The 12,498-nt window shown below is 33.9% G+C and overlaps 1 protein-coding gene across 1 annotated transcript; it reads left to right on the forward strand.

The window, feature by feature from the left end:
- Positions 1 to 1,172: 1,172 nt before the first annotated feature.
- LOC112093371 (phosphoserine phosphatase, chloroplastic) lies at positions 1,173 to 8,181 on the forward strand. Its single transcript, XM_024171620.1, has 9 exons — positions 1,173 to 1,231; positions 1,337 to 1,406; positions 1,557 to 1,787; positions 2,443 to 2,575; positions 2,665 to 2,772; positions 3,424 to 3,517; positions 6,843 to 6,992; positions 7,067 to 7,120; positions 7,780 to 8,181. Exons 3-9 carry the CDS (start codon positions 1,565 to 1,567, stop codon positions 7,903 to 7,905), a joined length of 888 nt encoding a protein of 295 aa, XP_024027388.1. The 5' UTR covers positions 1,173 to 1,231; positions 1,337 to 1,406; positions 1,557 to 1,564; the 3' UTR covers positions 7,906 to 8,181.
- The last annotated feature ends 4,317 nt before the right edge of the window (positions 8,182 to 12,498 follow it).

Below are 12,498 nucleotides of genomic sequence, written 5' to 3' on the forward strand. Positions count from 1 at the left end.
TAAAATCGAAACACAGCTGAACATGGAATTCATTATTGAACTCTTGGGTTGTTCTTGAACAAGGTGAAGTTTTGAAATTAAATTTTAAATTTTATTATAATAAAAAATTCTTAAAAATAAGTTAAATTTAATTTTTTTATTATAATAAAAAATTTTCATATAAAATTATATTTTAACTTAAATTAAAAATTTAAATTAACAAACTTTAAATCTTTAAAGGAGAGGAGATCTGGAGGAGGTTTTTTTTTTTTTTTTTTTTGACAAACGAGGGAGTTGTTTTGGGTCTGTGAATTTTGAGGAAAATTGGGAAACAATTTTTTTCTATATATCTTTTCATAATTAAATTCTGAGCTTGTTTATTAATTTTTAATAATTAATCATTTTTAAGCTTATAACACGTTTAATTCGTTAATTCGAGTTTTTAATTCGAGTTGATATGTGATTTTATGTGAGTTTTTTACTATAGCAAAAAAATTAGATGTGATTGTTTTTGAGAGCTTTCTAGTGTAGCAAAACTCGAATCGGTGAAATGAACGGGGCCCTAATTTAACTGTAGTATTGTAATATGAGTTGTCATCAACATATCTGTTAAATTTATAGACGAATTTAAAGGGAAGGCGTAGTTTGATATCCTTTTTATAAATCAATGAGTGTTTTGAATTATTTTCAGCATAAATGACCTTTTTTAAAGAATTATTTTCATAAATAACAAAATTTTATAAAAGTGTAGAAATGATTGTTTTTATTAATTTAGTACTCAATTATTGATTGACTCAAGGGTCAATTAATTTATCACTAATTAATTTAATTATTATTTATTATTAATCAATATTAGTGAATAATTAATCAAAATTAATTATTAATTAATTAATTTTAAAAAATAAATTACATATTTATTAATAATAAATCACTGATAAACTAATAGTGAACATTGATTGACTGTAATTTATAAATCAATTACTAGTTTGCTTATTTAAATAAAACGGTCATTTTTATAAAATAAAAAAATTTGATTACTTATGAAAATAGATGGTTATAAAAGATCACCTAACATAATTTTTTTAATAAATAAAGAGACATTTTGAAATAGAGTAAATAATTCAGAGGACATATTGAAATATAGTATACAGTTACGAAAATAATCCTAGAAAATGCTGATCAGTCGGATACATCATATATCAACACATTGGGTTGAATTTGGAGCTCGGTAGTTGGTGAAGGAAAACTACAGGTTTTTCTGTAGATTTTTTTTATCTTTAAATATTTTAGTTTCCGTTATTTATTTCTCTGAAATAAAAAGTTGGCTTCTTGATGAGTGTTCTCTTTCTTTTAACAGTCGGAGCTACGGCGGCGAAGCGCTTGAGAAGAATCAGAGAAATCCAAGAAAAAATCTCGCTAGCCATTTGGTAAATTTCTTTTCCTGTTTCTGTTTGGTTCGCGCGAAAAAAAAAAATGACCTCCGAGTTCTAGAATCTTTTCGTTTCATTCTCCATGGTGCTCGGAACTTGTTAAAAGCTTCAGATTCTCATTCGAATTTCTGATTTGCTTTTCAACAGATAATTTCATGGAAGGTATAGTAGGTTCTTCGCAAATCGCAGGAATCTCTACTCATTGTAGACAAAATGACTTTCAGCTTTCATTTGTTCGTGCATTTTCGTTGCGATTTGAGCGAAGCCACCATTTCAGAATGAAGAACAATTCGCAGTCGTTTGGCTCGATCGTTGCTTCGGTTCAGCCGTTGGAAACCTCGGCGCCTAGCCGATACGACAACACAAAGCCATCAAAAGGTTACAATCCGATCGATTTCAATTTGTGAAATTTGTATTTTCGTTGTTGCTTTTACTGAGAAGAAGAAGAAGAAAAAAAAGGAATAGATTTGGTGCAGAAATCAATTTTGTTGTTCAGTTCTTTTGTGTAAGTTTTGGTTTTATTGGTTGCTGGATATGTGTTTGGAATTTTTTTTTTCGGTTTTTTTTCCCCCTTTCATTGTTGCTTTTGTAAAACAATGGAGTTGAGAACTTCAATTTAATTCGTGTTATTCGACGGAGTGCAAAAAAACTAACCTTTGTCTAGTTTAGTTCTAGTGGAAGATTGGTTGTGTTACTTACCGAAAGAAACAACTTATTTACTACCGAATTTGAATTTATAGTTGGTATTAAAGGACTGGATAAACCAAGTTCACTAACTGGAAATCGAGAATATGATGAGCCCATGAAGTGAAGTTTTGATTCTCAAAAGTTTGGTCATATTTTCTTGTTGGATGAAACAACTTATGAACGGAGTTGGGGTTTGTTGTCTGTATTCAAGGACAGAGTAATCTGAATTCATTAACTGGAAAGAAATTGAGGATTTTGTCCTTGAGAAATGATGATCATAGTCTCAAAGACAGGTAGGGATTTAAATATGGCTACTTTTGATGGTTGTTTCTTCTTACATCTACAGGGGTTCTGGGGCTGTGGAGAAGCACCAATGCGGTGTGCTTTGATGTCGATAGCACAGTGTGCGTGGATGAGGGTATTGACGAACTTGCAGAATTTTGTGGAGCTGGAAATGCTGTCGCGGAATGGACGGCAAAGTCAGCTGTTCTTTCATTTATTACCTTGTCTTCCAATTATTGGCGTCCCAGAGTTCTTCTTCCTGATTTTTTGTTTGGAAAATTCTCAGGGCAATGAGTGGTTCAGTACCTTTTGAGGACGCCTTGGCTGCCAGACTATCCTTGTTTAATCCTTCCCTTTCCCAAGTGCAGGAATTTCTTGAAAAGAGGCCCCCAAGGTAAAAGGCTTCTCTCTCTCTCTCTCTCTCTCTCTCTCTCTCTCTTCAAAAAGAAAAATGTTGTTTAATGTTGGTATTAATAAAATGAGCAATCGTGAAATATAGTAGGATCATCTATTGCACTAGCATTGTAGGTGCCATATTCTACCGTATTTCTTTATCTGATACATCAATATATACATAAGGTTTTACTTCAATTTGCGCGTTTCTGCAACTGGTTTTTCCTAGCTATATGTGGACTTGATTACTTGACATACCTACTTTAGAGTTTTTGTAATGAAATTTGCTTGCCTGTGATCATAATATTTTCTGTAATATTCTTCTCTTCTATGCGCGGAAAAAATTATATGGCATAGGAAATTGCCTGTCTCACCTGAAAGATAAAAAAAATAATAAATAAATAATAAATTAAAAAATTAAAAAAAAAAATACTTGCGCAGGAAGTGAATTTTTGTTTCAATACCTTGGAAAAGAGAGGGGCCAATGGAGTTTGTTGCACTTGAAAGAAAAAAAAAATACACACTTTTTGCTGCATGAAGTTGATGCGACTTCATCTCTGCGATTGAAACTATCTGCTTCTGTTCCTTTTTCCTCTTCTAGCATCTTTATGACTGGAATGAGTTTATAAGTATTCTCAATATTTCTCTGCAGACTTTCACCCGGTATAGATGAGTTGGTCAAGTTGCTGAAGGCTAATAATACTGAGGTTTACTTAATATCTGGAGGCTTCCGTCGCATGATCAATGTATGTTGTTGGGTGATAACTATCTTCATCTGTATTTCATTCTCTATGGCCCATTTTTCCTTTTCTTTTTTTTGTTTTTTTTGTTTTATATGTAAGCCATCGTAAAAATAAGTCACTCTCATGAATTTCACTCACATAAAATCTGTGGGGGCGTTCCCTACGTGCAACACGCTATGCCGGGCCCCGGGTATAGTGTTAAATAGGCAAGGGGGGTCTTCGCACGTTCATAGACTTGTGCGGGGAGAAAAGCGAGCCCATGCGCCATGTCGGGCCCCGGATATGGTGAAAAATATGCAATGGGGGTCCTTGCACATTTATGGACGTGTGCAAGGGGCAGAGCTAGCCCATGATAGAAAAATTCGTTTAGATAGTTAGAATGTAGGTTCTTTAACTGGTAAATCTATGGAGTTAGTACATGTTATGGTAAGAAGAAGAATTTACATTTTATGCTTATAGGAAATGAAGTGGACAGGAGAGAAAGCAAAGGAGATTCCAAATTTAGGACACAAGTTATGGTATACAGGTTGGGAAAGGAATCGCAATGGAGTTGGTATTCTAGTGGACAAAACTGTGAAGGATGACGTAGTTGAGATTAAGCGAATAGGGGATAGAATTATTATGCTCAAATTGGTACTAGGAAATAAGTTCATCTATGTAAATTAGTGCTTACACTCCACAAATAGGATTGGATGCAGAAACTAAAGTCAAGTTCTGGGAAGACATGGATGACTTAGTGTGTCGTATAGGCAATGAGGTTAGCATTTTCATTGGAGGAGATTTCAATGGGCATGTTGGTAAGGATAGGAAAAACTTCGAAAGAATCCATGGTAGTTTTGGTTTTGGAGCTCGAAACGAAGAAGGGAAATCTATTTTGGAATTTGCGTTGGGACATGATTTTATCATAACAAACACATTTTTCAAGAAAAGAGATTCTCACTTGATAACTTTTAAGAATGGAAGGAACTTAAGCCAGATAGATTATTTTCTCATCAGGTATAGAGATCGTTCTCTATGTAAGAATTGTAAAGTAATTCCTGGAGAAATACTAGCCACCCACCATAGATTAGTGATCTTAGATGTGAGCATTAAGCTTTGCTATAGAAGGATTAAGATAAACCACCTCCCACGAACTCGTTGGTGGCATTTGAAGGGAATAAAGAAATTGGCCTTTAAAGAGAAGTTATTAGATGAGGCTACTTGGTCATATGTAGGTGATGTAAATACTATGTGAGATGCCATGGCCAGTTGCATTAGAAAAGTGACAAATGAGGTACTAGGAGAATCTAGAGGTAAAGGCCCCCCTGGGAAAGAAACCTGGTGGTGGAGTGAGGAAGTTCAAAAGGCTATTAGGACCAAGAGGGATTATTTATATAGAGATTTACCAAAGCGTAAGGATGTTGAAACTTTTAATAAGTACAAAAAAGTGAAGAAAGAAGCTAAGCGAGCAGTTGGTAAGGCTCGTTCTACTTACTTAGATGAGGTATATAGGAAACTTGGGACTAGAGAAGGAGAGAAGGATATATATAAACTAACTAAGATAAGAGAAATGAAGTATCAGGACCTAAATCAAGTGAGGTGTGTTAAGGAGATAGAGACATTAAGGAAAGGTTGAGGAGTTACTTTGAGAAGCTTTATAATGATGATCATGCGATACAATTTGACAATCTTAGGTCACAAGGAGAACCTAATGTGATGTATACAAGAGGAATCAGAGTCTCATAAGTTAAAACTGCACTACGGAAGATGAAAAGGGGGAAGGCATGTGGAGCAGATGATATTCCAATAGAGGTTTGGATGGTGTTAGGAGATGCTGATATTGTGTGGCTCACTAAGTTTTTTAATGAGATACTAAAGAAGAAACATATACCTGATGCATGGAGGAAAAATATTATTGTCCCCATCTTCAAGAATAAAGGAGCTGAATTGTAACAATTATAGGAGCATAAAGTTAATAAGCCACACTATGAAACTTTGGGAGAGAGTTATCGAAAGGAGATTAAGGGTCACAACTACCATCTCAGGCAATCAATTTGGCTTCATGCCAGGTAGATCAACCACGAAAGCCATTTTTCGTCTTATGATGCTAATGGAAAGGTACAGAGAAGCCAAGACGGACCTACATATGGTCTTTATAGATTTAGAAAAGGCATATGATAGGGTGCCGAGGGAAATTTTATGGTGGGTGCTAGAAAAGAGAGGAGTGCATGTGAGGTATATTAAGGTAATTAAGGACGTGTACGATGGGGTGGTCACGAGTGTGAGAATTGCTGGAGGCTACACGGCAGAGTTCCCTATTCGGATCGGCCTTCATCAAGGATCTGCTCTTAGTCTTTATTTTTTCACCATCGTGATGGATGAGCTGACAAAAGAAATCCAAGATAGAGTTCCTTGGTGTATGCTTTTTGCGGATGATATAGTTTGTTGATAAACATAGAGAAGGAGTTAACCGTAAGTTAGAATTGTGGAGATAGACTCTTGAGACGAAGGGATTTGAGTTAAGTAGGACGAAAGCTGAATACATGCATTGTAGATTTAGTAACTCAAGTAATCAGAGTGATGGAATTTCTTTAGATGGTGTGGAGATTGGGGCTTCTAAAAAGTTTAAGTACCTTGAGTCTATAGTGCAGTACGAAGGAGATATAAAAGATGATATTCAACATAGGATTAAGACAGGGTGGGTTAAGTGGAAGAATGCTATGGGAGTTTTATGTGATGGCAAGATGTCTATTAAGTTAAAAGGAAAGTTCTATAGGACTGTAATCTGCCCAGCTATGTTATATGGTAGTGAATGTTGGGCCATTAAGAGACAACATATATCTAAGATGAGTGTGGCAGAAATGCGTATGTTAATATGGATGAGTGGCCATATGAGAATGGATCGCATAAGGAATGAAGTTATTCGTAGTAAAGTAGGTGTAGCACCAACAGAAAGATAAGGTGCGCGAAGACCGCTTGAGGTGGTACAGGCATGTCCAACGTAAACCGCTAGAAGCACCAGTTCGTGCTTGGGAGGACATTCTTATACCTAATACTAGGAGAGGGAGGGGTTGACCAAGAATTACGTGGACCGAAGTCGTTAGGAAAGACATTCTAGATCTAGGCATTCAGGAAAGTTTAATTTCAAACAGAATTGTGTGGAAAAGTAAAATCCATATAGCCGACCCCAATTAAGTTGGGATTAAGGCTTGTTGTTATTGTTGTGATTGTTGTTTGTTTTATATGTAAGCAATGGGAAGTGTTGTGTATGTGAAATCACATAGCTCCTAGCTTCTAACTAAACTTAAAGAGGAGATTATCATTATTAACTGAGCAATTTTCTGTGAAGCCTGTTGCGTCAATCCTTGGTATACCACCAGAAAACATTTTTGCAAATCAACTGTTGTTTGGAAGTTCTGGGGAGTTTCTTGGTTTTGACAAAGATGAGCCCACTTCACGAAGTGGAGGAAAAGCGAAGGCAGTGCAACAAATAAGGAAGGTCAGTCTATCTTATAATTTCATGTTTGCTTCCCATGTACGTTGCTTGACAAGCTGATTGCATTGATGTTCTAGGTTCATAATTACAAGACACTAGTCATGATCGGGGATGGAGCAACAGATCTTGAGGTAAGTAAAAAATAAAAACTTGAAGGTTGCCATGCTGCAAAGTTTTGTTTCTTTGATGCTATCATGCAGGCATACAGCTATACGGATAGCTTTTTCATGCCAAAAACAATGTTTCGCACTTCGTCCTAATAGTTCAAAAAAGTATACTAAAAATACAGAGGAAAAAACAAAATATGTGATTGTTTGATGTTGGCTATTTTTTAGATATCAAACTTAGTTTGAAGATGTTAAGCACAAAGAAAAGAGAACGCTAATATGACTCGATAGTAAATACATAAGCATGACTAACATGAAAACGTTCTTTACTCCTCAACATGGAGGTTTCTATCCAATACAAAGTAAAAGAAAATATGTGATTTTGTTGGCTATGATTCAACATTAACGGTCAAACTTAGTTTTTACATGTTAGGCGAAAAAGCGCAAGTATTAGATGCACATTTGAAATGTAAGCCTTGAATCACTAGGCTGCCTCAGTTTGAGGCGCGCCTTGAGGCATTCGAGGCGTATGCCTTTTTAAACCATGGCGAAAAGATGAGTAAGCTATAAATTTGACTCATAGTCATACATAAGCATGACTAACATGATGACATATCCTATACTATTTCAATATGGAGTTTTCTATCCATTATAATTATCTTAATTTGCTTTTCCATGTGTAGGCCCGCCAACCTGAAGGTGCTGACTTGTTCATTTGCTACGCGGGTGTTCAACTTCGAGGCGCTGTTGCAGAAAACGCTGACTGGCTTGTTTTCAATTTCAAAGACCTGATAAGGTCCTTGGACTAGCCTCTGAATTCTTCCTCAGGCCTACTACTCTATTCTTTGTTCTTCTTTTCCAGTCGCTCGAATGCTGGCATTATAGAGTAGAACTATTCTTGCTTGTGTAAGATGATATATTTATCTCTCTTTCATATAACGGAAGTGTATAAAAACTCAATAAGAAATCCATAAAAAGCGAGTATTTGGTGTTTCCAGCGCTGTAAATGCAACTTGCTTGCCCTTTTTTGGTTATTGGAGTATATTTCCCAATGTGGATAGATTTCCAATCAATATTTTGCTGTTAAGCCATCTGTGTTTGTGACTCACTTGATCCATTTTGCAATTAGATTACCATTTTTTTGCATGAATGAGTTAGGTTTACCTTTCCAATATGGTTTAGTTTGCCCTTATAATAACGCTGTTTTTGTTTTAGAGGAGCTAAATAACATTTTTCTAAAATTATTTATGGTAAATATCATATATTAAAATATTTACGGTAAATGATTCATATTTACATTGGACTTACACTTACCTTATAAATTTGCTTCGTAAATAAATTATTTACCATAAATGTTTAAAATATGTTTAAAAATGGCTTATTTGTTATTGTTTTGTACATATAAACGGAAATTGTAGTAAATAGTATATTTTTGAAACTAAATTATGTAAATAGTAGATTTTAAAACTATTTGAAATAAATAGTAGTTTATATTTCATTTATTATGGTAAAAAAATCTTTATTTACATGGAAAAAGATCTTTTTGCTACCTGTAATACTTAGAAATTTTTTTTTACTAGTTGTAAATAAAACATTTACATGATAAAATGTTATTTACCTCAAATAGTTCTAAAAAAATCTGCTATTTAGTTAATTTAGTTTTATAAATCTACTATTTATTATATTCTCCCACGTAATGTAGTAAATAGTCTGTTTGGATTTTCATTTTTCATGGGCCACTGAATATGAATTCAAGATAGCCATGGGCCTAAGCTCGACCAATTAAGGGAAAATGAGATAAATACCCCTTACAAGTGCATGATCAGGATTTCTACCACTTACTCTTAATTAATAACTTTTTTAGTTAAATAACTATTGTTGTGTGGAAAAATGTGAATGACGCGTGGAAGAACAACAGTGTGACACGTGGCCTTGCTTTTTCCTAAAAGGACACAACCCTCGACGCTGGGGACTCCCTTTCCTTCTGCTGCAAAGGAAGCCCAACTTAGGACGCCGACTCCTCATTACAACAACAGGTCGTACCGTCGACCTTACGACGGAAATCCTTCGGGAGAAAATCAATTGCCAAGAAAGACAACTAGGCTGAGCAAACAGAGACGGCGAGAGGAATACCCCAAAAGGGGAAAGCCTGACATCGCAAGTTGCGTGCAGAAATGGGGGATGTCTGCAGTACAGACATTAATTGTAAACCCTTAAACCGCCCTACGGGGGACAGAAAAGGGTTACAGGTACGCACAGAGTCGTAATAGGAGACTAATTGACTGAGTGAACAGTTTGCAAAGTGATTAGTGGGCTACGGTCTGGGCCTAGAAAGGCAGACCACTTGAGTGCTTCTGCCTACAATGGAGACCCACCCAATGAAAGAAGCTCGGCTATAAAAGGGGCAAAGCCCCATACAGGAAGGAGGTTCGCTTCCTGAGAGCGAAAAAATGAGAGAACAACAGTTGATGTAAATTGTAACAATCTCAAAAGGAATATAAAACTACAGTGGATGTAGCTTTTCATTAACAGAGTGAACCACTATAAATTTCGTGTATTCTTCTACTTCAAGCATTTTATCTCATATTGCTCACCATTCTAAAAATACAACAAACACTTCATTGCATAAATTGAGTATACACTCAATATCAAGCCGGTAATCCAACGGGATACCTAGAGGTGACCCGGCCTATTTCTGTTGACGAGATTTCACCATCAACAACTATATTAGCAAAATGATATTAATCAACAATAATAGATAAAAATTCAGATCCATATTCTCTTTTAAGGGTAAATTATGTAATTTTGTCACCGAGAAAAATTAATAGCAGCTACATGATTGAATTTGAGGCCTAAAATGCCGGTATGGCAAGTTTGATGATTAGGATTTGACTCGAATCCATTCTCGGTAGGCTTTGCGTCCCTCTTGTATTAGAGTGAGAAGAAAGAGAAAATTAGATGGCATAACAGAATTTTTCTGTCTTCGGACTTATGCCATACTTTCAAATTTATACCACATTTTGCTGATCTTTGACTGGTTCAATTGCGTGACCCACAATCAAAAGTTTCAAAATTATGGCATAAATCTGAAACTAAGGTTGTTTTGCGGCATTGCTAAAAAATTCTTAAAATAAAATGCCTCCACAGTAGAATTACAAGTTTAAACGGAGCCAAATGGGCTAACCTGGAGACCATCATTTCGGCGTGGCCCAAATTCAATATGTCAGGTTTTAGGCTATGTTACTTTCTCCTCATTCAAGCCAGCCCGACAGTCCAAACTTGCAACCCTACAGCTTGCAAACTCGTAGATTTGGAGTACATGTCTCCACATGAATCTTTCTTATTCATTTTCCTTCTCTTCTTTTATTTTTTTTTTTCCTAATAATAATTTTTTAAAGTTCTTTGGTTGGGTGTAGAATGGGACCCTTTCCAGCTGGACTGAATAAAAGTCAAATTCAACTGAACAGGCATTTTTCCTTTCCTTTTCTCTTTTGTGAAAGGTTACCTAACACTACTTGACAGTCTTTGAGTGCCTTTAATTCGTAGATTCATTTTCTCTCTCCTTTGATCACAAGCATGCGGTTAGGTACAATATGAAGATACTTCTTTTGAGCTTTTCTCCTAATAGTATGTCTTGTGAATGTGATTGCATGGTACTCATCTGAATTTAAGTATTTATACTTGTATGTAAACTAGTTGAACATCACGTGCATGGCACGTGGAGAGTAATCTGTGAGTTAAATTTTATTTACCGTATTATTATAAAAAGCGTGTAAAATCTAAATATAAAATCTCAAGAAGTAAGAAAAATAAGATTTTATGGCTAAGAGGCAAAAAAAAAAAAAAGGGTAAAGAAAAGACTAACGTGAAGGAAAAAATAAGTTTTAGGGTAAAAGGGACCACAACAAAAAAAATAAAGTTTTAGGGCAAAAATAAAAAGAATAGGCATAAAACAACCAAAATGAAGATATAAATGAATTTTAGGGCAAAAGAAACCAAAATGGAAAAAATAATAATAAAATTTCATGACAAAAATTTATAAAAAAAATTCATAAGACTAAAGTGAATAAATAAATAAGTTTTAGGACAAAATGAACCAAACTAAAAAAACAAAGTTTCAAGGTAAAGAAAAAAAAAAGAGGTAAAAAAAGGAACAAAATAAAGAAATAAATAAGTATTAGAAAAAAATGAATCAAAATGAAAAATAAAATAAAATTTCAAGATAAAAACAAAAAAGGGTAAAAAGACTAAAGTTTAAGCGAAGAAATGAATAAGTTCTAAGGCAAAAGAAACTAAAACAAAAAATAAAGTTTTAGAATAAAAATAAGAAAATTGGTAAAAAAAAAAAAGGACTAAAATGAAAAATAAATAAGTTTCTTAACCAAAATGAAAAAAATATAATTTTAGGACAAAAATAAAACAAGTCAAAATGGACAAAAATGAAAAAAAAAATAAGTTTTATGGAAAAAGAAACTAAAATAAAAAATAAAATAAGATTTTAGAGCAAAAATAAAAGAAAATTTTCATAAAAAAAGGATTAAAATGAAAAAATAAATAAGGTAAAAAAAAGGATTAAGGTTAAAAAAAAATAAAAAAGAAGAGATAGGGGGCTGCATTTCGACCAAAACGGCGCCATTTCGTTTTGGTCGAAATGGGTCCAACAGTAAAGCCCTTTGCACATGGATGTCTTAAATCAAATATATATTTATCTGCCGTAGTTTTAATGGTTATTTAAATATTCATCTATTAATAGGTATTATTATTTTAATTTAAAAATATTAATCAGATTTAAATATTCATCTATTAATAAGTATTGTTATTTTAATTTAAAGATATTAATCGGACGATCATTAATTGTAATAAATTAGATAATTGATTAACAAAATTTATAACAATTTTTTGAGAAAAAATTATATAATAATTAATAATATTAGATTTTTATTGCATCACACTATTAAATTTTTATATTTTTCATAATTTCTCCACGAGAAAAAAAAGTTTACTGTAGCACATAATGGAATAGAATATCAAATATCAACATCGTTGTGATTCAATTTTGAAAGCCTGAGTGTGTAATAAATAGAATGTGATTAAAGAGAATTCTGTCAAAGTCGCATTCAAACGTGAGTAACCATTATTCCTCGGCAATTTTTGGATTTAGAAAATGATTTGCATAGTATTAAACTGTTCTTTTCACCAGCTGATAAGCATTTAATAACATCTTAGCGGGCCTTAAAATTGGGCCCATGGAAAGGATTCACATCCCTTTTAATTGCTTTTTTCTTTTTTTTTATTAAAAGAAAAGGGTAATTTCTTTTTCTTTTTTCCGAGGGACCTTTTTTTTTTTCCTCTCATCAATTGGTCATGAACTTAGGAACAAGTCTCCCTTTATCTATGTCCCT

This window comes from Morus notabilis, unplaced genomic scaffold (genome assembly GCF_000414095.1).
Source record: "Morus notabilis unplaced genomic scaffold, ASM41409v2 Scaffold438, whole genome shotgun sequence".
Taxonomy (NCBI): Eukaryota; Viridiplantae; Streptophyta; class Magnoliopsida; order Rosales; family Moraceae; genus Morus; species Morus notabilis.

What these genes read in the sequence shown, in the direction of transcription:
- LOC112093371 (XM_024171620.1), top strand. Translation starts at nt 1,565, where the DNA reads ATGGAAGGTATAGTAGGTTCTTCGCAAATCGCAGGAATCTCTACTCAT. An exon ending in GTCGCGGAATGGACGGCAAA is followed by an intron (nt 2,576 to 2,664) that starts GTCAGCTGTTCT and finishes GAAAATTCTCAG; the next exon opens with GGCAATGAGTGGTTCAGTAC. An exon ending in ATGGAGCAACAGATCTTGAG is followed by an intron (nt 7,121 to 7,779) that starts GTAAGTAAAAAA and finishes TTCCATGTGTAG; the next exon opens with GCCCGCCAACCTGAAGGTGC.